General features: G+C 35.9%; 2 protein-coding genes across 3 annotated transcripts in view; one reads left to right on the top strand and one right to left on the bottom strand.

The window, feature by feature from the left end:
• Window positions 1-6,674, top strand: part of ARHGAP23 (Rho GTPase activating protein 23) — a 252,063-nt gene extending 245,389 nt beyond the window's left edge. Inside the window, exon 26 of the mRNA XM_070727662.1 lies at window positions 2,249-6,674. Coding sequence (XP_070583763.1) covers window positions 2,249-2,287 — 39 coding nt within the window. The 3' untranslated portion in view covers window positions 2,288-6,674. The remainder of the gene's footprint in view (window positions 1-2,248) is intronic.
• SRCIN1 (SRC kinase signaling inhibitor 1) overlaps window positions 3,534-26,825 on the bottom strand; it is a 147,694-nt gene continuing 124,402 nt past the window's right edge. Inside the window, exons 17-18 of one of the 2 annotated variants that reach the window (XM_070727664.1) lie at window positions 21,721-21,861; window positions 3,534-4,580 (exon numbers count right to left, since the gene is read on the bottom strand). In XM_070727664.1, coding sequence (XP_070583765.1) covers window positions 4,449-4,580; window positions 21,721-21,861 — 273 coding nt within the window. In that variant the 3' untranslated portion in view covers window positions 3,534-4,448. Of the gene's footprint in view, window positions 4,581-15,195; window positions 15,362-21,720; window positions 21,862-26,825 lie in introns of those variants that run through there. The other variant, XM_070727663.1, reaches the window with a different exon arrangement.

Raw genomic sequence — 26,825 nt, 5'->3', positions numbered from 1 at the left:
CTTATCACATGTTGTGTTATTTTGTTTATCTATCATATTCCAGGTATTACACATGGATGACATTCCAGTTGTAACACCAAATATAAAACTCAGGCTTTTAAAAAATGTCAATGAATATATTAGGTTATAATGCAAAACCAATACACAACAAGAACAGGCAAGGGACAAGATGCTCTCGGTTAAGGATAGATTTCAGTGCTGGTCTTGCTGATATTAAATGCAGCACCTAAATGGGTATGCCACACTGGTTATAGACATGATGCAGTACATTTTTCACTATAGTCTGCCTAGCTCATTCTACGATGTCTGTGGTTTAATGACAGATAGCTATTTTTTGTAGGAAGGGTTATCTTTAGCTTAATGCTTTGTATAGATGTTATCATAAAGAAATGCTTTTGCATCTGGTCTTTTTAAGAACAAAGTGCATTAAAGTTGATGGTTCCTCTCTACCAACATCAATTGACAGCAACTAAAGGCACTAAATGTCAACACTCTGACCCAATGCTATCTTATGGTCCCGGCAGGGTTGGTTGCAATGTTATATTTTCAGGAAGCATGTGTTACTACAGATGCACCAGTAGGGCCAAAACAGAATGAGAATAAATGGGAGTTTGCCAGATTGATAATAATTCCAAGTATTTTATTTTTAAAGGTGGGAAGAGGGGGAGGCAATTTATGTTTTGGTGCAAAACTGAAGTCCTGTTTATGCAGCAAGGAGATTTTATTGATTACTGATTCTTCACTTTTAAAGTTTCAAAGACAAATATAATACTCATTCTGTAACTTTCCAACCAAGAACAGAATAGGCCTCTGAAACCTGCCTTCATTTTCATTGTGAAATGAAAGGGTCAGGAATACTGTCTGTCTTGATTAACCTAGTCTTAGTGGCTTGGCAATTGAACAGGTAAAAACAATTTTAAACTACACTGAATGTAGCATCTATACCAGGGTGACAAACTGGATTTCTTTGAGGGCTGGATCATCCTTGCAATTCTTGGTGAGCTGGCCCGATAGTGGTGGGCTACTAGCCGGAACGCTAAATTGCCCTTGCCACCGCGGATCGTAAGTGCTTGTGGGGCCAGCACGGGTTTGCTTCTGCACCTGTGGAGGTAGCAAAATTGCACACGGAGCTGCAGGTGTGCCCATGTTTCAGCATGCACGGAAGCAAAAAAACCCTTGCCGAAACACGGGAAAACCTGCGTGATTTTGCTACCGCCACAGGTGCGGAAGCAAAATCGCGCTGCCCCCGCAAGCACTTATGAGCTGCGGCAGCAAGCGCAATTTAGCATTCCGGCTCGTAGCCCACCGCTGCACCCAGGAGATGAGATGGACACCTTCACCAGCACCTGCCAGGCAAAACAGGGTGCAGGGTGGGCTGTACGTACCCCCCCATGACCTCTTTACAGCCTGGATGGCCTCCAGCACTTTATTGGTCAACACGGGGTGTTGGAGGGATGCATGCCTCCCCCCACATCCCATTTGGCCAGCAGAGTGCTGTAGGAGGCCATCCATGCCAAAATGGGGCGCTCCCTGTTTTGGCTGACAGAGGCACTACGGGCCAAACCATTGCTTTTTCCAGGCCAGCACCGTGGACCAGTTTTAATCACCCTGCAGGCTGGATCCATCCCACGAGCCTTGAGTTTGACATCCCTGATCTATACTGAACTGTCAAACATTTGAAGCATTCTTGTTGAACTGTCACAACAATCTCACATGAAATTAGGCCAGCGTTTTACCTCTGGAACTGGGCAAGTGACTGGTGCTTTACATGGCCTCAGCTCCCTTTCCTTAAAAACAGAGTTGTCCTGAAGAGGCTGCCACAGCGGTGGGTTGCACCCGGTCCAGTCCGGTGTGGCATAGTAGTGCCAGCAGGAGGCTGTGCCCACCCACCCAGGACGCTTCTATGCATGCCCAGAAGCATCACAACCCACTATTGGTGTGTCAAAAAGTCAAGATGGTTTGTGTGATTCAACAATTGAAGCTGTGTGATTCATGATGAAAAAGAGGCAGACTTTCTATTGTGCAGATGTGACATTTTCCCTCATACGATCTTGACTTTTTGAACCATCCCTGCTGGTGGATATTACTGATTGTCTTTTGGGTTGTTATTTAACAACAGTGTCTGTCTGTGTATATGATTTTTTTTTAAAAAAACATTTTGCAATCATTCTTAAGGATTCATTATCTCACTGCCCGTGTATGTGTGACAAAACATCTATTTTGCTCACAACTGGATTCTCCCTTCCAGACAAAATCCATCAGATTGAGACTACCCAGTTCCATGTGAAGTAGAGTTGGACTACAAGCTAAAGTGGTGTTTTATACTTCAAAAATTTCAATTGAAGTCACGGTATTACAGAAGTGCCTCCTTGGTGCTGTCAAATGGCAGCTCTTTTTTATATGCATCTGGTGTGCAACATGAAAAAAGGACAGAGATACGATCATCTACTTGCAGCTACCATGTTGACTTCTCTTCAAGCCCTTCTTAGAACCATACCTGTTTCAGTTTTTATTTTTTGTTCTGAGGGAGGCATCCCAATTTATCTATATGTGCCTTTCACAAGAAGACTTCTTTCCCTATTTGTTACAGTCTCTTCAGTGTCTGGTGGTTGAAGTGTTAGCCTAAGAGGTGGTCAGTAAATGTATAAAATGTATTAAAATATTTCACTGAGGTAAACAATCTTAAAAACTTCAAATTTTAATTGTTCGCGTGACTCCATTATTACTTCTGCTTGAAGAACATTATGAAACTTGAAAGCTCACCTAGGATTTAGGTAATTGTATGTCTGCTCTGCAAAAAGCCCATTTATCTTCTAGTGTTGGCCTGTTTGTGACTTTGAAAGTCAATCCCTAATGGGATGTAAAGAACTTAAACTCTGTGCTATTGGAAACCTAAAAGGAAGGTAAACCACAAGCCACCAAAACTACAACTTCCTTAACAGATGTACAGTTTGTGCTGTATTTGAAGAAGCAGAAAATTTGTCTCTGCTTTGCTCTGTCTTCCATGTGTTCTAAGTATGTGTCTAACCACAATTCCATTGAGACTTTAAAAAGGAGCATGTGTGCAGGTGTGGAATTTAAAATTGAACAAAATTAAGTAGTTGGCTGTATTGTAATACGTTGTCCTTATCCTTTTATGCAACTATGTGCTGTAAAGTTTTATTCACCTTTTTCACATTTATTTTGTAAATAGCTTTTACATGTGTAACATATGATAAAGAGTTTATAAGGATTTTAAGGGGAGTGGGGGAAACCCAATACTTTTTTTCCTTTTAAAAATGGAAGTTATACAACCTTAGATATTTTGGTGGTGTTTTTTTTTTAGAAAAAACAAAACTTCCTTACATGGTTTGTCCCTCTTTTCATCTTTATGTTGTATAATATATATGGTCAAACAAAACAATTCTGCTTTAAATATAGCCCCAAAATTACAATTATATATATATTGGAAATAAACTGCCTTATTCAAAAAACAAGTTTGCTTACTTATTTAAAGTATAAGTTCTAGTAAAACATACTATGGATTAATAGTGTTGAAAGTATGCTAGTAGATGTGATTTATTTGCATCAATTACCAATTATCCATAAGCAGAAGTTTAACAAAAGAAAGTTCTCTTCACACTCCACTGTAATACATTAAAAATAAACACACTATGAGATCCCTACTATTTTAAATTATGCAGCTTCTACATATTACACAGTTGATATTTTTCCTGCACGCATATGAAGCATTAGTGAATTATATCAGGCACTGAAACTGTATATAATCACATGGGAACTTTCTTCTTGTTGCTTCAGAGGGTTTATCAAACATAAGTTTCAAGATTATTTTGCAACAATAAAATGTAGAAAATTATTAACAGTAACAGCAAGTCAATTTACTATTAATCTAAATAGACACAATTTAGAAGTGATTTTTTAAAAAAGATCTAATCTGGAATAAATTTGGAGGAGTAAATTAGCATCCATTAATGCCTTTCTCCTTTTCCCACTTTTGGTCCTCTTTTTTTACTTGCTCTTCATCTTCTGCTTATATTGGCAGTCTATCTTCCTTTTCTTGAGCTCTCGACAGAGCAGCATGGATGTTACAAAAATGAGGGCATGACATAATGTGCTTGTATTTCTACATCTAAGAGCTTAGAAAACAGAAAGTGGGCTGTACAAAAGATAAACCCTCATCTTCTGATAAGCTCCAAATCTGGAAATCAGTCAATAAGAAGTGACAATGTAAAGGGTATGGTGTTTATACAGTTTATACACTCCGCAAAAGATGCACATAAGAACAGCTTAGTATTTAACATGCTAATTTATAAATTAATATAAGCCCAAGGATTGTTAACTAAATAGAAATACAGTGTAGAATTCCTTCCTATAGCAGGGGAGGTGGTCTGCATTCAGTCCTGATTGCTGCCAAGATGTCACCTCTGGGCCAACTCCCTTCTTTACCTTTAAGCCAGCCTGGAAAGATCACTCAAGACCAAAGGCTTCTTCAAACAGAGGACACAGCTACTCTTGTTCCTGTTCCATCTGCTCAACTTCTTTGGTTGCATGGAATCCAAAACACCTGCCTCTAAGCAAAACTGTACATCACATTTTTAAAAAAGAATAACCCTTAAAACTGTAATTCGCATCTGTTTGTTTTAAAGGAATAACCGCTTAAGAAAGAAACCTTAAGAAAACTGTTATGGGGAGGAAAGAGTATTTTATTAAATTCAGACACACTGCTAGGAAACACCAGAAATAGAGAAAAGGAAAAAGAAAAGGAAAATTAAAGGAAAAAAGCAACCTTCCTTCATTTGGAATTTCTGACAAACAAAGATCACAGTTGTCACAGAAGAAAACATGGCATAAAATTTATACATAGGACTCTACCTACAGATAGCAGAAAAGATTTACAAAACTTACAGTGTATTTCAGACTGCTTGTTTCAGTAACCAGTTTTGGTATGGTGTCTTTTTTTTTAAATAGAGTGGTCTTCCACTGTTTTTGTTTCCCTTTTAAAAAAAACAGTACATAATAAAATCCATGCGAAAGATATGTCATCAGTCTTTCATACACAGTGCTCAAAGATTTCTGTTTTATTTTTTTAACCTTTTTTTAATAAAGTGCTTAAAACAACAACCAGACAAGTAAAGCGAGGCTCATGGCATGCAGTGGTGATCGCTTCCCCCACAACACGCACATATACCTATTACATCAAAAGTACATGCATAGCTTGGTACGTTGTAACTTATATTTTTAAATTTGACACAGACACACGCATGCACACACACACACACTCTCACACACACACTTATTTTAAATAAAAGGAAAGCAGACTTATTTGTGAAAGTTAATTTACTGTGTTGCTCATTTGCAGTTTGATGTGACACATTCATACATACAGACATTTATGCCACGTACTTAAAGGACAAGTGTATTTTTAGGCAAATTAAAGGATCTAAAACAGAATGGTTCTGGAGATCACTGTCTTCCCACTTAACTGATTTTTAAAGCTACCTTAAGAAAGACTGTTGGCAAGATTTGTTGACCTGATGTTATTGCGCTTCGATTTTGCCTGAAGGAAACCATTGTCCAAAGTGACTTTTATGCAGCACCTTATGGCAGGAAGTGGTCACTTTAGTGCCTTTCAGCTGTGGCAGACACTTCCCAAGTGGGTTAGTTGGGTCACATGGCGTTAATAATAGTTTGTAAAGATCGGGAGACTGGGCATTACTGGAATCTGTTTATATTCATGGCTGCTCCATGGTTATGGCTTTGCTTTAATCCAGTGAAGAAAACTTACTTCATGCTGCCTAAGTTTTTTATTATTCTTTCCTTCTACTCTTCCTAGTGACTTCCTAGTGACTTTGATTCCTAGCTTGTGATGACATAGAATATCAATTGAACTTTAAAAATGCTGCAGTTGCAAAAGTTTCAAAACTCAGTTGCTTAGCATGGGGTGAAAAATGTTTATTCTTTTAAATGAAATCAAATAAAAATGAACTGAGACAGATGAAGAAAATTATTGAAAGAGCAGTTGAAATACTGTATAAAATGCTTAAAGCCTTAAAATCATATACTGTATGTTGTGGTTAGCTCTGTAGAGAATTTGTTCTTCTCTTTCCACATCAACAAATATGAGAATTAAACAGCTGCAGTGAGTCATTATGATTCCAAAAATGATGGCTTTTTTCTATGTATTGCTGACAAATTATTGCAAAACAATAGAGAAGTGTCTATTCGGGTTTTTTAATACTCTGAAAAAATATTTTCACACTTGCCTTTTGTGACATCCTTTTTTGCCATAGATTCCTGCTAGGTGCTGCAAGGATTCAGTACAATATTTTAAATGAATCCAGTAATGGCAAACTTTTTTGTTTTGCTCTAATATCAAAATGGTGCATGCATGCAAGATAGCGTGAACGTGTATGCCCACATCCATAATGCAATGCTCTTCCCCTGTGCATGCATGCTGTCCGCCCGTATTCTGCATCCCCCCTCACTGGCCTCACTGAAGCCAGTGAGACTTCTGAAGACTTCCAGTAGCCCGTTGGGCTGCTTTTTGCTCTCCCCTAAAAAATGGCTAAACGGGCTAACCGGACGTTTGGAAATGAACTTCCGATTGGGAAATTTTTCACCATCCCCAGGCTTCAGGACCTTTCTTGAACCTTGGGGATGGCAAAAAAAAAAAACCCAACAAAAATCAGCTGGCCAGCACGGGCATGTATGCTGGAGCTGACATTGCCCTTGCATGCCCTCAGATATGGCTTGCATGCCACCTGTGGCATGTATGCCAATGGTTCGCTGTCACTGATATAGTCAGTTTGAAGAAGATTATAGCATGAATGAGCTAGTTTGTTGGTGTCAGCATGAAGTGAGTATGCTATTTTCCAGCTATCTCAGTTCCCATGATCCTCCATCAAGATGACTAGGAATGACCGTATGTAATTTGTGGTCCACTAGGGAGATTTTGATAAAATTCACTGCTTTTATATGGTTCTCCAGAATGCAGTTTGAAAACCAATTCCAAAAATGCTAGATTGGAGCAAGCCTTAAATCCAATGATACTAATTTTCCATTATAGCACAGTTAATTAAAATAGCAAACATAGATCTTATTGTTTTGGACTGTAAACAACTACGTTGTTTTAAATCAGCCCAGTGGCCTACCCAAACAGAATATTCAAATCTTTTATTAGGCAAGAACTTTCCCAGTGTTTCTACTCAGATTCCTTTGAGTAACAATGCCCGAACTTGAGCTCTGGGCAAGGCAAGACACACAATTTATGTCAGAGTTAAAAAGATCTTCTTCACAAATCTAAACTAAGAAATAGCCGTTTCTGTTCTCAGCAACAAAGGGTTATTTTAGTTTTCAAAAATTATTTTAATTTGGAAGCAGCATTAAAATGCTAATCGGAGGGGAGATACCAATTTATATATAAAGATTAAAAGAAAATAATTTGAATACATTGAAGGGAAATATATATGTTATGCTAGCATGTCCGTCACTAAGAATGTGTATTCACTAACACTTCATAGAGTAAATTAGGCATTCTGTAACATAATTTGCAACTTTAGTACTCTTTTTTCGATAGGTATCTTCTGTTGGTGCTGCAGAGAAATTTCAATGCATAATAATGTATTTCATACATATGTATGAAAAATGAAGTAATAAAATGGTCTACAAAATGGTGTAAGATAATAAAATTATACCATTTTAGTTTTTTCATGCTGAATAGCATGATTTGAATTTTCAAATATTTAGCCAGCCTGATGATGTAGCATAATGCAGCATAAACCATACTGGCAGTTTGCTGAGCATTTTTTAGAAGGAAAAAAATGGTTTTCTAATTTAGAAAAAAGATGCTTAGACACAATTCAGCTTGTGTTTGTCCAGATAATATTAAAAGTTAATATAAAAAATAAAGGCAATATTCCAATGCCAAAAATTAGGTATTTTTGACTCCTGATAGAATGCTGAACATTCGAGAGCAAAAGCTCAATTGGGAGCTTGTTCTAAAGGAGAGCTAAGATGCTCTCGAGCACTTCCATCTAGGGCTGGTTAATCCTAAAACATTAGACAATGTTTTGGCTCGGAATCAGATTTGGAGGCTGAGAGAAGGTGACCCTTTTATAGTTTTAAACTTAATTTTTAACTATATTGTTGTTTGAATTATTTGTGTTGGCGATCCAGAATAATAGTCATTGGCAGAAATATTTATGTATAATTTAAATACAGAAAACAACTTGGCTTAAATCTAATTGTTGTAGGCCTATCATTTCCAAGATAAGGTTTCTTTATCTTATTTTCTGAAAAGAATTGTGTTATTTGATTACAAAGTAAAATTTTACTGTGGGATAAGTATAAGCAATCTATAGCCTTGTAAATTTAAAAGAATAAACCTATATTCCAGTCCAATACATGCAGTGATGGGCTCCTACGGGAACGGTCAGGAACGTAGTTCTGGTAGCAAAATTTGGAGCTCCACCCCAGAGCACCCAATTTGCACTGAAAGATGTTGAAACAAAATGCATAAGCCACGCCCACAGTCTGCTAGTAAAAATTTTGCTAGCCCATCACTGAATACATGGCACAACTTCTTTTTTCTGATGCAGATGGAGGAAATGCATATTTGAACCTAAGACTTCAAATATGTACTTTCAGCAATCATCCTCAGAACACTTAAAAGAAAAAGGTTAAAATCCTCCACTCCACCAATACACTCAAAAATTCAAAATATTATTAGCGTATCTCTCTATAGTCCTAGTCATCATAAAATAATTATGGGATCAAAAAATTGGCTTCTGATGCATAAAATTTGCCTTTCCTGCTCTAGGGAAATAGTTTGTATGTGATGCTGACTGTATCTTGTTATTTTGCTTAATTTCTGTATTTTCATATTGTAAATTTGCAACAAGGATATCATGTGTATAACTTTATTTTTGAAGAGAAATCCATACTAAGGAATAGCCTGTGCATATGTGTAGAGGCATATGACACATGCATATTGAAATCATATAAATACCAGTACTTTATGTGGTTACATCAAAGAGTGTGATGTAAGAATGCAATTGTTATCACATGTGGTTTGTCATTTTACTATCATTATGATTTGACACAGATGCCACTACTATATAGGGTAGTGATCCCCAATCTTTCTGGCTCCGTGGTCTGGCAGCGGCAACACCGGAGAGGAAAAAGGGATGGTTTCACACGTGCACCCACCATTGTTCAAATGAACCTTCATGCACTTGCATGCATGTTTGTTGCTTGCACGGCACAGTTCCCAACAGGTTGGGGACCCCTGGAATAGGGTCTCTCTGAACTCCTTTCCATAATTTATTATAATATGCTCTAGTTTTTTAAAGACATTATAGCAATGTTCTATTTGTTATGACTTCACTATTATATTGATGTCTGTCTTTTGCTGTTCTAGATTCACTACCAAATTTTAGTGCATAATTTAGCATATTTCAACAGTTTGAAATTTAAATGCTTTCAAAATAAATTAATTAAACGATTTCAAAAAATTTAAAATGTTTCATTGGAGCTTCGTGATAGAATAATATTGTAAGATGCAAAACAATGGGATGAGTAGGAACTCTGTGATTTTCTAATCTACATTAGTCGGAAAGATATATAGGGCAAATTAATCATTTTAGCAGGGTTAAAATGAATAGTTCTGTGCGAAAATTATATGGACCCCAAAATGATCTTACATATCCATGAGTTCTGTAAAGCCAAGTGTTCTGACTTTTTCTGTTCTGTTGCTATTTGCTGCAGAACAGATATTAATATACACTGTTAGTTCAATTCCTCTTTTATTGTAATGGTTCCTTTCCCCAAATTCTGAAAACAATCACTGGCAGAGTTATTAAACAATTTTTGTGAAACAGTCTTCTTTTAAAGTGCTGGATACATAAGACTTCATTTCCCCTAGTCCTTAGTCAGCATAGATTGTATAAAATACTTTTAATTTACCTTATTAAAGGTAAATACCAAAATCCATTGAGGAACATTTAAATTAATTTAAGACATTACGGGATGAATTTATAAAACTGTTTACAGTACAGACAATTCTCATCAGATTTTAGAAATCCTGTTGCTTTATTCTTTTGAAGACACTTTATTCTGTTAAGTAAGTTTCTTTAGTCTTTATCCAAGAACATCTGAGAGATATCCAAGAATTTCTCACTACAAAGTTTTTCCCCCCAAATGAAGACACATATTGCCTCAGCTTAGATCTTTAAAAAGGTTCCATCTGTCTTATCTTAAAAGTAGGCCGGGGATATATTTTTGACATATATTTTTCTTAGAGCTTTGAATCGGAAGGAGTAACTAACAAACGTTTATAAAAGATATAAAAATATACACTGAATTAAGTGAGCTGTAGTTCAGAAACATTTGTGCCTTTTATAGTAATAACATTTGTTAGTCTGGAAAAGGATTACCAGATTCCTGATATTTAGCTAATGCGACATAGTTATCCTCCCGGAAGGCCTACAAAGTTTTGGAATTGCTTGAAGCCCCTGCTTTATTTATTAGTAAAAATATCTAGTAATGCCACTTACCACTGAATTTGAACTTCAGCAGTTAACCCCTGGGAACCATCTTTGTTATACTGACGGTTTATTATCTTAAAAAGCATAAAGGTAAAATCTCCTGAAAATTTAGGTCAAACTCTTTGCAGTTGTGTGTACATATTTTTTTCAATAAATAGGAGTTGACTAATGAAATTTATGTAGAGTGTATATTAAATCCTTGTGAATTATATCAAATATTTTAGAACTGATCGGCTTATTGATGACAATATGAATTTTTTAAAAAAAATACATTTTGCTAGATTTAGAGATCTATCTAAAATTTTAAGAAAATAAATTGATGGATGATGGGCATATGAAAAAATGCTTTGCCTATAATCTTTGTTAACGTCTTAGAGGAACAATAAACTGCTGCTGAAGGAATAACATTATGTTTTACTTAGACATCTATTTCATTTGTTAAATATTAATATTAATTTATCTCTTTTATTCTGGATATGCCTATTTAAAATTTTAGGCCTGTCCATGTTCTCTTGATCTTACAAACTTTGTAAGTATAGACGTCAGAACTGAATATGATTCTTCATTTAAAATGTGCTGTAGGCTTCTGAATGAGATTCATTAGGCATGGTGATGACAATAATATGAAATTTTAAAATTATATAAATTAAATTTAAATTAAATTAGGAAACAAACACCCTACAGTATTTCATTCTTCATTATGCCCAGAGCTTGATGTGGGAAAGAAGAAATAATAGATATGACAATTTCAAAGTAGATTAGAATTAATTAATCCTATTACAATGTAAAAGTATTTGCTGAGAATGACTGATTCTTGGAGCTCCACAAAAGAAGCTGAGGTCTGAATCATATGACTTTGGTGGCATTAATTAAAACATCTATATGTAATTCTCAATATATTTTTTAATCAATTGAAAGTAAGTAGAATAATTAAAAACCTATGGGGCACTCTCTATTTCCATTCTAGGAAATCCAAAAATTCTAAGAAGTCCAATCACAATTCTTCTGTTTGTCCCAAAAATGCTTTTTCAAAAGGCATACTTGGCTTTATTTGTTTTTTCATGAATACATTTTGCTTCTTATCCAAGAAGTTACTTCAGTTCTGACGGAACTGAAGCTTTTTCAGTCAGACCTGAAGAAGTTTTTTGGATGAGAAGCCTTCAAAGATTTAGATTTAATTGAATTTGTATGCCGCCCCTCTCCGAGGACTCAGGGCGGCTCACAGCAAGAAAAAAAAGGAAATTACCTTTGGGACAACCATGACCTGATGACTGAGAATCTCCACAAATAATTCTTTTGTTTAATTAACCCTATCTCCAACTATCCTCAAGTTCTGAATCACAGCTTAAAGACAATTGTTAAGGGAATATGCCTTCAAGACCAATTACAAGTATATGATTCAAATGTAGCTCTTGTTTTGCTTGTCTTTTGACTTGTCTGTCTGCCCAAGAGGAGAGAAAGGGGAGTAATTGAGTGGGCACCCTTCCTGCCAGATATACAAGAGATAAAAAGGAAGCACGAATAACGGAAAACTGACACACAAATCTAGAACGTTAAAACTTAATGAAACAATTTCCACAATGTCAAAAGCTAAAACCAATAGGAAACATCTCCTGCACAACCACCCCTAAAAAAGAATGGAACTTTTCAGGAGCAAGTAATTGCCCGGTAGAATAGTATTTTAGCTGTTTGCACCATCATTACTTAATGTAGCTTCTAAAGCACAAAGAGTTACATAAGAATTGAATCAGGAAGAAAACAAAATCATTCTTCTCTCTGTCTCTCTCTCTCTCTCTCTTACTTACTCACTCACTCACTCACACACACACTCTCCCTCCCCCATATACTAGACACAACAAGAAATTCATTTTCTTTTTTGTCAATATTTATATATTTATATTACGTATATTATATATATATAATATGTAAATATATTTCTTAAAACAAATATATAAAATGTTAAGACACTTCACTGAAATGTAAAGAGGTTGCTTTTTTGTTTTTGTTTGTTTGTTCTGCAATCCCAAGAAATTGCATTATGGATTGTTGTTACATAGTTAATTTTTAAAACATTTTTAAAACTTTGTTATTCAAAAAAAGATTCTTTTAAAATTTTTATACAAAAATGATTTGATTTACAAAAAAAAAAGACAGAAGAGAAACCATAAAAAAACAAATACCCACTTTCCTCCCACCAAAAAGTCCCAATAATAAAATTAAAAAGAACAAAGTAGTCAACAAAACCAGGAGTGATTACATCTTGTAATATGTTGCATACAAACTCTTCATTTTCTTATTTTACAATAGCACACCATTTTGCTATACACATGAAGATGCATGCCCTCACAGATGTACGTATTCCACATCAAATATTTCTTCATATACTGTATGTGCTTAACATTTCAGGACATAAAATTGGGGTGGGGGCGGGTATTTATCACACCCAAACACCACTGAAAAGAATGGGATTTGTGCCAGGATGTTGTTTTGCATCTGCACAAGTACCACTGATTTCATGGTGGTTGTGCATGATGAGACACACACAGACATACACCCCCCCCTCCAATGGGTTATGCCCTTTTTTTTCCTTTAAGGAACTTCCTCCCTCCCCCAGCCCGCTTCCTTTTTTGCATGCCTTTTGGAACACATGCATGGTGTTTTTATTTGCATAAATTCTCCATGATTATAAACACTCTCCCACCTTTCTTGCCAGATCCACAAGGGTTTCAGAGTTTGGCATTTGTGATTCAGCCAAAACATTCTTCCCTTACCATACACACTCACATTCCCATGACTGATATATTTTCTTTTCTGTGCTGTATTTTTTTTAAAAAAAATGTCATACTGTGCAGATCATCATGCAGAATCTAATAGAAAATCTCTAACACCTCTGCATCTTATCAGTTAAAAATACAGATAATTCTTTTTGATAACTTACTAAACATAAAGATCGGTTTTTTTTCTATCCAAACTCAAGATGAAAATTCCTTTCCAGAGATACAGTAGTACATTTAAGCTTCTGGCAATCGGTCCATAAATAGTCAAGAGCCACCCAATTTGGTTGATCTTTCTACAACCCACTACTCTAAAGCTAAGCTCTTTTTGAGACCATAACCCTGCGGGAAATTCTTCAATGAAAGTCCCACTGAATTTAAGAACTTTCCCAACTGTTCTTTCTTTCACTTCATGCTGTCCTCCTGGCTCACCTGCTGCCTTTCTCGTCTCCTAGTTTGAGCTTTCGTAAATAAAGAACAGAATCCCTGCAAATTTAAGATTCTGCCAGCATCATTTTTCCAGCCTCATTTTAAAAAAAAATCTGATAGTCACCTGGACAAAATCATCTTTGCCCCCGCCCCACCCCCTGCACCCCTTCAATTGCAGCAAATATTATTTAGTCTCTTGATGTGCTGCAAAGGTCACATAAAACTCTTCTTTGTCCTTCTGACTTAACTTCTCTGATACCCTGACGCCCTCATCTCCCTGACTATTGCCTCCTATTTGGTATCCCACACATTTGGGGGGCTCTTTCCCCTCACATACATGGTCACTGAAGAGACATTTAAAGTGCTACATTCGATGGATTAATTTTCTAGGAAGCTTTCCATTTTAAACCCTGTTCTCAACACTGTTCAGCTAAACCTTCTGCTACCTATTCTGGATGTGTCTTGTCTCCTTCCCCCCATTTTTAAAAAAATGTAAGATAAGAAGATTTGAAGGGGCTAATATTATTACCAGCTTCATATTCAGTGCCTACCCCCCCCCCAAACCTTTATTCTTCTACTAAATTAAATCCAATGTTTTGGAAGGAACATTACCCTCTCCCTCCCAAAGCTATCAAATTGCAAGAGACATGCATGTGTGCATACATATGCACACACGCACATACATACACACCCATATCCCACCCCAGTCTTTGATACAGCAAATAGAACAACAGAAATCCACAGTAGTGGAAGCACACACATGCCCCAAAGTCAAAACACCATTGATTCATGAATGATTTAGCACATACCTACAAAGATTCATATTAATCTATTAATTACAACTACCTTTGTTTTTCATATAAGGAAAGATGAATAGCAGCAATGTCCAAGGGGTTCTGAGGCATCTTCGGAAATGGGTCTCTTCCCTTCCTACCTATAGGCTTCTGATATGATTTGGTTTCTCTCCCCCAACCATGTGCCCAATAATGGCCTTGTTACGTCCAAACATGTTGCAGAATGTTTGGATATTCTTTGAACAAGAACCTAAATTGCCAGAGTAAAAAAGTGAGGTTGGGATAGGAGTGGGTGAGGAAGGGCAGGAAGGAGTCATGGAAGAAATAGAAAAACCTTGTCAGTTACATTATAGCATGTAAAAGGATAAACAAGTTGGTCAACTTAGGAACCGAAGGGAAGGAACAGTCAACAAGCCATTCTAGAGCACACTGAGATGCCCTTTTGGCTAAGATCAAGTGTAGTAGTATAAGCACTGGCCATTTTGGAAGTGACCAAGATCGGCCATTTTGATGTGTACTTCGAAAAGTATAAGGAAGGGGGAGACCTTTCCAAGGTGCCTCAGGAAGAGCTGGGAGGAGGAAACAGAGAGACACAAGCCCTCCCCAGACCACCCCCACCCCCACCCTCACCCCCCATTACAGTATGTAGGAAAAACTACCAATGGAGAATTTGGCAAAGGAGCTTCTAGAATGAAATGGAGGAGTTCCGTGACCCAAAGGAAGTCAGAACCGGGATGGAGGTCCTGCCCGAAGTAGGTTTCTCTGAGACTGGGCTGGAAGTCTCATTCCCCATGCCAGAGTCCTTGGTTGATCTAGCGGCCTAGAAAGAAAAGCGAGATTCAGGGAAAAAAAGAAGGTGAGGTGGGGAAAAGGGAAATGGCCAAGGGAAAAACAAAATTTTCTTCTCAAAGGGCAGAACAAAATAGAAGGAAACTGAGGGAAAGAAGTAGAGTAGGGGCTAATTAGGAACATTTCTGTTAGAAGGTGGAGCATGAAAAACCTAAGGCAAAAGGTATGCTTGACAAAAACAAGAGGTCAAGGTGAGTAGCTTGTTAAGAAGATTACTGAACAAGGGCAAGGAATGGATGTAAGACAACATAAAGAAGACAGAATGGGGTGAAAGAGGAGTCAGGTGGGAAAGTACAAACACACAGGCAGGTTGAAAAAAAAGGAATTTAGGGAAATGAGGAAGAAAAAGAATTAAAATATTTAGTTTGTAGCCATGGACACTAAGTTAGAACAACATTATCCTATAATGGAAGCAAGCAAGGCAAAAAATGAGAATAGCACAAAGGAGGAAAGAAATGCTGGTACTTGCAAAGGTGCTGTTTATCAAATTTAGGCCCAAATAAACTATTTTTGGTTCGGATTATCATTTGTTTTGAAGAATGACATAATATGCAGACTACATTTTGGATTTAGCATAGAGGGAAGAAAACTGTTTTTATTTTATTGCTAAATATTGTAAAGATTTTGCAGTAATTCTGAGTTTGACAGCTAAAGATGTAAGGAGGGAAAGAAAAAACTGAAAGGTGAGGAGAAGAAAATATAAACCCATTGTGAATAAGCAGGCTTCTTTTACAATAATCACTTACAGATAAGTGAATTCTATCTATTAAACCTGGCCATTTTGTAATCCCATAAAAGATTTTCTTCTTCTATAGTTGAACACACATGAAATAAAATCACTTGTCATGGGGATTTCTTGTGGATTTTACACTAAATATATTAGCAAGGCACTCAGAAACATACTTGGTTGGAAGAGAACTGGAAGGGTGAATGATAAAATCCAATTCAAGTAATAAGAAGCTACACTAATCCATTCATGGACACTTCTGTGATAGCACATATATCCGTCGTGCTATTCCTCTACAAGATAAGAGAACATTATGAAAAATGTAGAAAAGGAATGAAAAATATTAATCCAACAAAATTAAAGGTGGTAGATGCAGGTAGTTCTCAAGTTACTACCACAATTGGAACCAGAAATACACGACCGGCGGCTTAAAACCGCTGATCGAAATTACCTACGGAGCCGGGGGACGCTGCTGGCCGCTCTTCGGAGCTGCAGAAACAAAACTCAGATTTTTGCAATCGCTGCTTCATTTCTGCAGCCCAGCGCACAAATTCCCTTCATGCAATAAAACTACACACATGCATAAAGTTCATATTGAAATGTAGGCAAGTCTAAGTATATGACTAGAAGTGCTGCAAATAAGTCAAATCAAGAAGGTACTGGTGATAATCCCATAATCCTCCTCCAAATATATAGTGGAGTGAAAACAGTATTCACATTGCTCTAAGCCCCAGCTCCCTCTGTTGCCATGATGCAAATAATTTTTGTAGACTTTTTTCCAGAAGAGGCTTCTAAATGTTTGCCTTCATCACCTACAAATCTCAGCCCACTGGCTGTTTCAAATTTTGTGTCGCAGCTAGCTTGGAGATAAAGGCAACTGTCTACTGATGTATCTGCACATCATTCACATAAATAGTTTTGGAGAAAGCTGTCCTTTAGAAATGTTCCTGGTGGGCAAACAGCACCCGTGCTAGGTTTGTATTGCAATAAGTATAAATAAATAAAAATAAAAATCATGGGATGCAGAGATATAGAGTGAAGGGGGCTATGCAGAAAACAGTGACAGAGAGCATATAGACTCATTTTGCTCATAATGTATATCTCATAATAGACCATGTTTCCCAGTCTGATATCCTCCAGATACATTGGGACTACAACTTCTAGAATGTTGCCTAGGCATTTTGAGAGCATTACTTTTAATACCTCTAGAAACAAAATGGCAAAACAGTTCAAATGGTCAAAAGAAGACAGCCAAATTCACCATCAGCCATTTACTCTCCCACCTTTGGAGTAGGAGGGGAGAGCTTGTTTATATATCGCCAAATGAGCAAAACAGTCCTTTAGGAAGACGTTGAGAATATGGGAAAGCAAGTGTCCATGGTCTTTGATCTACTCACACATGAGAGAAACAGAAGGCAGAAGCAGGAGTGAATTTGGGGGAAAGCATCAGCAAATCAAATGTGCTTTCAGATCAAGAAGGGAAAAGGGATTTATGGAAAGGGAGGGCAAATCTCTGGGAATGAAGGGGGATGGAGAAACAGGTAGATATGTTGTGCTTAAGGAATGGGAAAATGGTGGTTGTTACCTTGCTTTGTGGCCTCAGAAAGTTGGCAAGCCACTGGGTACACTGTCAGCATCAGCAAGAACACAGAAGCATGTCAACCCAGCTGAACTAAACTGACTAAACCATTAAGACCCTAACCATTACTAATGCACTTAGACAGCAGGATGACAAGAAGTTTGGATAAATAGTGAATAGTGATACCAGTAAAGGAGAAAATTTGTATTGTATTTGTAATTCCTTCATTTTCCAGAGAATAGTAAATCATGAACTGTCTCTGTGCATTGCATGTTAAACATTGCAGTCAATTAGATAATGTTCAGATAAGAAAGGCTCAAGTTAGTGCTGAACAGAACTGACTGCATAAATGTTGTATTCATTACGTGCATTGGATTTTCATTTGAAAATTTAGCCCTCCATTCCATCAGAATCATAAAACTTGCAAGAGTTTAAATCTTAGACAGGGAAGAATAAAAAAACATGGGAAAAAGACATTGATAAATCACTTCTGTACTACATATATTATTGCCAATAGAATTATATGGATGTATCCATGGTCTTGCCAGATATCAAGGTCAAATAAAAGGTGACTTTCACTTCCCAAATGCAATCCCAATAAAAATCCCTTGTATGCTACATTTAGAGGTGTAAAAATCAAATTGTTAATACTGTAAATGGGAGGTTTTGTTTTCTTATTTCTAACTGCGTTGTTGGGGAAGAATTTGCATTGTGATTGCCTCTACTGTGAGAAAAACGAAACCTCCTACATTGCCTATGTAGCTGTGAAAGTTGGGCATTAATATAGAATAATTAAAATTGTTATATGCAGCTGCAGATTGGATAATTCACATAACATCTGTTGTTTTCATTGTAAACAATTTATACAGCTGTTATGAAGGCATGTAACATACTGTCAATGTCTATAGCTATGGGAATGACAGAATCATGATAATAACAGTACCAACAGTGAAATATTCTCATAAAAATACCATTTGCCATACTTTACATTCTGAAGTTTAAATTGCTTGCCTACCTCTTTCTCCATCCAGGCATATTGACAGAAAACTGTATGACCAGAGAAAGAAAAGGAGTGCTGGGATAGGGCTTTATGACTGGGTTTCCAATGGGAGGGACGCAGCTTTGAAGAGCGAAGAGATTGCTGATACAGTCTCCCAGAAAATGCACTGGGAGCCAATCTGCCCATCCAGCCAGAAAGTATCTTTCATCTCTGCCTAAATGCTGATGACAGTTCCATATAATTTGCCTTTCCACTGCTGAAATTTAGAGAGGGCTGTTTTGATTAATTAAAGTTATTGGGATGCTATGTAACAGGCATGTTTATTGCTTTTTGAATCTACCTTGCTTGGATGAGAGCTTGCAATTTGTCAGGCCTTTCTACACAGACAAGGCAAGGCACTACAAAGCATATAAAATTGTCCACAGTATTTTGAGTTTTATCCTAGTCTGAAATCTAAAAGAACATTCAATAGGTCATTGAGGTATGGTTGGTATATTCATCACGGCACACTCTGCATGTTAGGGCTCCTCAAATGGACCTACGAGATTAGCTATTCCTTTTTTTTTTTTTTTGCATGAGTAGTTTTATCTCATTGGAAGAGGAAAAATGAAGAACAGTGATATAATATAAAATAACCGAATTATTAGTCTGTAGCCAATATCTATTTCTCGGGCAAAGTGCTCCTTATCCGTTTCTGACATTCTTCCATAATTTCTCAATCCATGCTAATAATTAGTCATAGCATTGATTGGGAATCTATAGGTGATGAGTCAGATCAGCAGAGTTCCAGAAAAATAAAAGATGAAGAGATTGGTAATTGTATTTTGAAAGGCAGCACCTCACTGGAAGATGAGTAAGAAAGATACAGCCTCAGCAGTCCCTTTATGGATATCTGCTCTACCCATTTAAACACATTTGAAATACAGTTATTTAAATGCTAAAGAGATCTTCAGAATAGCAGAGCAACCAAATCATCCAGTGAATACTCTTATGACCTGGGGTATGTTTAAAGGAAAATACCAGGAAAAAAAATAACAAGGATTTAAAAATAAATCTGAGGGGGGGAAAACTCAAAAAAAAAACCTCCTTACTAACTGGCTGGACTATAAAAATTTAAATGGATAAAGGAGCCAGAGGATTTTGAATTTTATTTCAAGTTCCTTCAAATTAATTAAATAAATGGCACATACGTCCATGGAAAAAGGCCCTGTTTGAGTTCACCATGGGAAATAACAAATGGATCATTATTTATTTTTTACAACTTTTAAATTATGATGTTATTATCTTATCGTGAAAAACCTGTTTTGATGGATGGGATCATCAAAATTAAATAAATATCAATTCATGCTCAAGGGAACCAATCCAGATGAAAATGAATAGCTAAGCTAAGTATTAAAGTTTTACCTCCAAGTCAATAGGGAAAAATAGCACCTGCATAGAAACAGCAGCATCTATGAAATATTAATACCTGGAACTATAAGCTTAGTGTCCATGGGGATTTTTATTGATCTCTTTAAAAAGAAAAAGATTGCCATAACTTGCATCTTTCTGGGACCAACTCATCCATTTTTATATTGCCTCCCAGAAGTCTTATTCAACCAACTGAATTATAAAATAATTGTATTCAAAAGTATAGGTAGTAAACATATATTTACATTAAAAAGAAGAGATATTAACTTCCATTTGATGATTCTCTTTAATTAACTGGAGGATTTATTTTAAATTTATCCTTGTTCAATATTTTTGGTTGGTTTTGATTGTTTTTCCCCCCAAGCCATTGTAATGCATCTATTGAAATTTCTCTAACTTTTTTCTGCTTTTCAACTTCCAGTATAAAAATATTGCAGAGTTACTGTGAATTGACGTTTTAAAAATAATTCTTGTAGAAAGTTTTCTTTTTTAGTAGCACCTCTTATGACATATCTATATCTGTATTATTATAATATGCCAGGCATTCCGAAAGGGTGAATTCAAGCTAATGTCTCAAATCTGGGTGGCTCTTCTGAAAGATGCATGTGGGTGGCCCTTAACAACTGAGGGAGCTAAAGGCTCGGCGAGGGGGGAGACCTATTTTGAGATCACAGTAGACCTGGAAAAATGAATGTGCTCTAGTGTTTGGTGTATATCAGGAGTTCCCAAACTTTTTACAGATGGGGCCAGTTCACTGTCCCTCGGACTGTTGGAGGGCCAGACTTTAAAAAAAACCTGTGAACAAATCCCTATGCACACTGCACATACCTTATTTTAAAGTAAAAAACAAAATGGGAACGTACTATTTAGAGGGGGGAGAAAGAAGTCTGAAATTCGTATATGTTTATGTTTTGTTTTTAATTTTCTTTTGTTAACATCTGATTGGCTATACAAGGTTTTCTTGGCTTATAGAAAAATGTATAAAGAAAGAAGGAAGCAATTTGGCATAATGGTTAATAAGTTAGAAATATAATTGGTGTTATACTTTTTTGAGGAGGGAATTTAATTAACTGGATGACAAAATTAGAAAAAAAACTTTTGCAACTTTTTTGATGACTGATATTAGTTACTAACAAAATACCACATTTTATTCATGGAAAATTAGATGTGCTCCTGTCATTCACCCGCGGGCCAAATAAATGGCCTCAGTGGGCCGCATGTGGCCCGCGGGCCGTAGTTTGGGGACCGCTGGTGTATATATACCTGAAGAGAATGGAATTCTCTCAGTTTCTACTGTTACTGTTAATTAATAAATAAGTATCCCTTCATTTTGAAATTCCAGTCTGATAAGTTATTGTGTACTTTACCTCAGGTAGGATAAAGATCAACTCTGAATACAATTTTAAAACCACACTCCAAATCTAAAGACCTATTAAGAATCTATATTCAAAATGGTGGCAACTGTGCCTCTCTGCATGCCCACCCAAAGCCTCAGACACAGGACTATTTTCCTGGAAATAACTCCCCACCCCCACAACTGCCAAAATGAAGAGTAGCTAACCTTTCTGCATACTCCCCCCAGAATAATGGCAAAGTGGCCTACAGATAAACTACCTGCTGTTGTCCCTGGATGCGCATGTATTCCATGCGTTGCTTTATGTGTTTGCTTTTGTCTGGGCTGCCTTGCTGGGTTTGCTTTAGCCGTGATGCTGGATTGACCATCTTCATGGCTGGAATCGAGACACCGCCACCACTCTGGGGAAATAACAGATTAAGTGATATTGTTGGGGATAGGTTAAGAAACAAGGATGTTGAAAACTGACACAAATAATAGCTTAAGGTGTTGCCTTTGGTTCTGCAGTTGTGATGTCATAGTGTGAGTTGGCAGCTGTGTTTCCTGCCAAAAGTAAATGCCTGTATCCACCAGTAAATTGAGTTGCTAGGATATCATGAAATATCCCCAATAATTCTAACTGTTCAATTACTATTTGTCTGATAATTTTGACACAAAATGCACAAAACCCCTATTTTTTTCCTTTTGGATTCTCGTCAGGACAAGTATTTCTTGCAGTCTTAGTTGTTTCAATTTTATTGTGCTGTGATGCAAGAAAATTCAATTTTCAAGTTTTTAAATGTAAAACAACGTTTCATCAGTATCATATTACACTACCAAACACATCACATTCTTTCATCAGCCTGTCAAAAGACAGACAGATAATTATGCCACAGGCTCAAGAAATTACAGAATGCGAGTTTTGTACAAGTTTTTAAAATGAGTCCTTACTCTGTTCACTCCAACTTCCTTTGCCAGTCTGAAAATGTATGAGAGGTTTGGGGAACAAGAAGAGTTGAACAAAGAAACAGAGAAGTTAATTGAGTAACAGAAAATAACAGGGATAACGTAGGAATGAGATAAAGGGTTTTATTTTTAGCATATGGGTTTCTTCATATAACTTAATGTAGCAGATCTAGCATAGGTAGATGTAAAGCAGTTCATGTAAATAGATAACTTATGCTCAAAAATGTAATAATAAATATGGCTTATCGCTCATCTCAAGCAACTTAAAATTACTAGTTTTAAAAATGTCAAAATCTTTTAATACAACTTTTTAAAAAATAGTCTAAAGCAGTGCCAAAATAATTACAATTTTAGCCAAAGTATTGATAAAGGCTCACATCCCTTCATAACGTATGTGTTCAAATATACTAGAAAAAAAATGGGAATGTTCTACCTATTACCAATTCCAACAAGGAAGAAGAAACCAGTGGACCTACATAAAGATCTGACAGCAACGAAAACCAAATTTAGGAAGGATACTGACAGACCTGTAGAGTTAGTGCTTAAAAAGTAAAGTTTGGAATGACCTGAGATACTACCACTACATGTTCAAAACAAAACAGCCAAGATATTAACTGAACAGTGAAAATGGAAAAATGCTAACAGATTGTACACACGAACACACAGACATGGGCAATGCTACTAACTCTTGTTTACATTCGATGTTCTCCAATAATAATATAAGTAATATAAATATAAAATGGATAAAGGAAAGGGGCTGAAATATGAAAATGATGAAAACATTTTCAGGATACATCTGTCTATGACTAAATTTAAATCTGCAATCAAATCAGCACCATCCCACATGGAAATGCACACTGAAATGCACACTGACATTTTCAGTGTGCATTTACAAAGTATGGAAGGAGAAAGGAAGTTCCAGGAACTTTAAAGGATCCAGGACTATTGAGCAGTCAATTTAACATTAACACTTTTAAGTATTTGAAAAAGACGAGGCAATCATCATCAGAAGTCAGCATGAATTTTCCTAGTGGTTTTGGATGATTAACCTTAATAGATAGGGATATTGAGAATATAATACATTTTGATTTTAACAAGGCATTTTTCAAAATACCCCCTGCCATTCTGATTAATAAATTTGATATATATGGGAATGACAATTAAATGGCTGCAAAGCTAGCTTGAAAGTGGTGTCTAATGAATACTCAAAAGCTCTTAATCAAATTGAATACAGACATGTACTATAGTGAAATAAAGTTATGTTCTAGATTTTCAATTTTTCAATATTTTTCTCAGTTTTTATTATTTTATCCATAAGATAAAAATGGAATGAAAATCCTCATATTTTGGGGTAATACAAATTGGGTGTGAGAGCCAACACTCTAAAATAATACTTAATAGTAATAATTGATAATAGAATTATTTACCAAGAGTTAATTGCGTTCCTTGTCAATAAGCTTGTTCAGAGGATAAACAACCAACAATCACAAACACTATGAACAGAGAACTAATTCAGTGATATGAATGGTCTCTTCTAACTCTATGATTTCTCCATGCGGATTATAAAAATTGGATCAACAATTTATAGATCTACAAAATTATATGCAATTTTTATACTGAACTTGGATTCTTGAAAAAAAACTCTAATCTGATTTTATTGAATGCTAATTACTCTTTATGCTGGATGAAAGTAGAATCCCATCTCCAATAACAACTTTTAAACACATGTATCTTTTATTCTGTCAAATGCCTTATGAATGTCTAAGGAGAAGAGGACTAAGAGAGTTTGATAAACTTACCTTCTGAATTAATATAGTGGTTATATGAGAGAAGAGACATAGGAGAAGCCAAATAGGGACCTGCTGTGTTTAATTCCCATCATATATTAGACAGATTTGGAGTATTACCAATGTTATCTATATCTTTTTAATTCACTTTCCCAAATTTCAGTTATATGCAACTTCTTGCCTGAAATCACTGTCAAAACAATTTGGCTTCATTGTACAATTCACAAGTTTGAATTTCAGGTACATAAACTTTATTTTAATATGTTGATATTCATGTCAGTATATATTTACATGCAGATACCAGAAACCTAAAAATATCAGGGTTTATTTTTTTGTTAAATTTTCAAAACAACTTTCTACCTCATGAAATTTGTGTAGCCTAATTCAAAGATGGTCAGAATTTCCAGAGGATTAAATCTAAATACATAGGTCTTGGTATGCATAAAGGCTGTCAACCAAATTATAAATATATTCTTGATTTGCATGTTTTATAGAGGTTACCTTTTTTGAACAATTTCTTCAAAATAAATTCCTTTGATAAAAAACTATATGTGAATGTGAGCACTTGTATATCTAATATATACTACTTGAAAATAATAAAACAACTGTAAATATCTGCATCTCAAACAAATAAAATTAAGCTCTTTAAAGACTCATAGAAATTGAGGAAAATCAGGCAGCCATAAAAAAATTTATCTTTCACATTTTATTAACGGGATTGAAAATATTTAACTCTTGCTAAGTTGCGAACACAATTTGTGATTAATTTAGGTTCTTGGATACTGCAACTCAAAAAATGCTAGTAGCTGTAATTTAGATTTTGGCATAGCACTGGAGGATTAAAGGAGAATCATAATAATTGTCTTTATATATTTAATTTTTGGCATGGGGAGGGGGAATAATAAGAGGAAAATGCAGGAAGCAGAGTTAAAAACAAATGATATCTATATGTCTAAGAAGCACAATGAAACCTTCATCTTGAAGCACTCAGATATCTGAAATAAACTTTAGTTGCCAAACATTGTCCTGAAAACCTTTGGGGGATGCTTGTCAAATTAAGGACTTTGTTCTCAGTTATTTATTTTTGTAGTTTGGATAAAATGTAATTAAGGGGAAATTATGTCGTCTTTTAAGAAACTAACTATAACCTGTCATAATTAAATTTAAGTAACAAAACTGGGTAGAAGCCCAACATCTTCACTGCTTCCAGCTGCCTCCTTTCTTCCAATTTCATAGAGTTTTGCTGATAAATGTAGCATGAAGAAGATTGGATATTTATTACTGTTGATCTGAAAAGTCATGGAAAAACCTAACCTTCTGTGCAATAAATCTACTGCCTATTTTCCCAATGTGCAGATAAATTGGAAGAAAAATGGGTGGGGAAGATTTCGTTTTGAAGAGAGGCCAAAGCAGGCCTTTAAGCATTGTGATCACATTGAAATGTATCATTGCCAATGTCTGGACCTGAAGTGCTATGAAAAAATGAGATACTTACAGCTTATGCAAAAGAGAAAAAAAAATATTTTTTCAAATTACAGAGAGTGCTTGCTCTTCCCAACTTCAGAGGGCAGAAAAGAGAAGAATCTAGGAGAGCAACGTTTTATATTTACAATTCTATCTAATCTGATATTGTCAAGCTTTCATTTTATTACACAGACTAATTCCTTTAGTAGTTCTAGAATTCCAAATCAGAAGACAACATATATTCCTAGCTCTTTTTGAAATAACTGGAAGAGAAATTAATATTGTAGCTACAGCTAATACACATACAGGTCTATGATGGTTGGCTCTATAAGAAAGGGTGTTCATAACTGCATTTCAAAAACAGAAAAAATGAAGAGGCCTCTTCTCATCCACCAACATTAATATTGTTTGGTGCAGCATATTGTGTATTTGATTTATTACTTGCCAGTTCAAATTGCAAAATGTTCTCATTTTATGGACCTGTAAGAAGTCCATAAAACCTCCCAATCTTGGAAAATAAATGAATAATTCATTTCTATCTTTCCATCTGCAATACTTAGAGAATTGTCCTCTCTGCTACATTTAGAATAGAGAGTGAGTTGAGAAAGTTTTCATGTTTCACTCCTAAAACAAATTCAAATACTTTAATTAAGAAAGCCAAGTCCATATTTATCAAATTGTTTTCCATGACTTCTTGGTAACTAAAAGGAAAATATTTTGAGTTGGTTCACAAAACCCTTTCTGGAATTTGGAAAGAGAAATACAGTAAATACAAATCTAATCTCCTAGTTCTGTAGAGCACAATATATCCCTTCTACCTATCTATTGATGAATTGAATAGATTAAAATATACAGTATGGCTATCAGCTGGAAGAATTGGAGAGAGAGCAGATGGACAAACTGTGGTATTTCTTAAAGGGACAATGACACCATCCATTTAAACTCATCCAAAATTATTTTCACTCCCTGTCCCCATTCATATCATCCCAAGCTATTAAAGATTTGTCTGTTGGGGATCATGGGTTGCTAAGGATTCGGCATTAGAGATTCAAGGAATTCCTCCCTCCCAACCCCCCACCCTCTATTTTTCCATGATTGAGAGTGAACTACAGCTGCTGAACAAGCAGGCTGTGCCATATAGTTTAAATTTGTAGTTCAGATCTGTTCAA

The sequence above is a fragment of the Erythrolamprus reginae genome, chromosome Z (assembly GCF_031021105.1).
Source record: "Erythrolamprus reginae isolate rEryReg1 chromosome Z, rEryReg1.hap1, whole genome shotgun sequence".
NCBI lineage: Eukaryota > Metazoa > Chordata > Lepidosauria > Squamata > Dipsadidae > Erythrolamprus > Erythrolamprus reginae.
The sequence above is the reverse complement of the archived record's forward strand: the minus strand, read 5'-3'. Positions and strand labels throughout refer to the sequence as shown.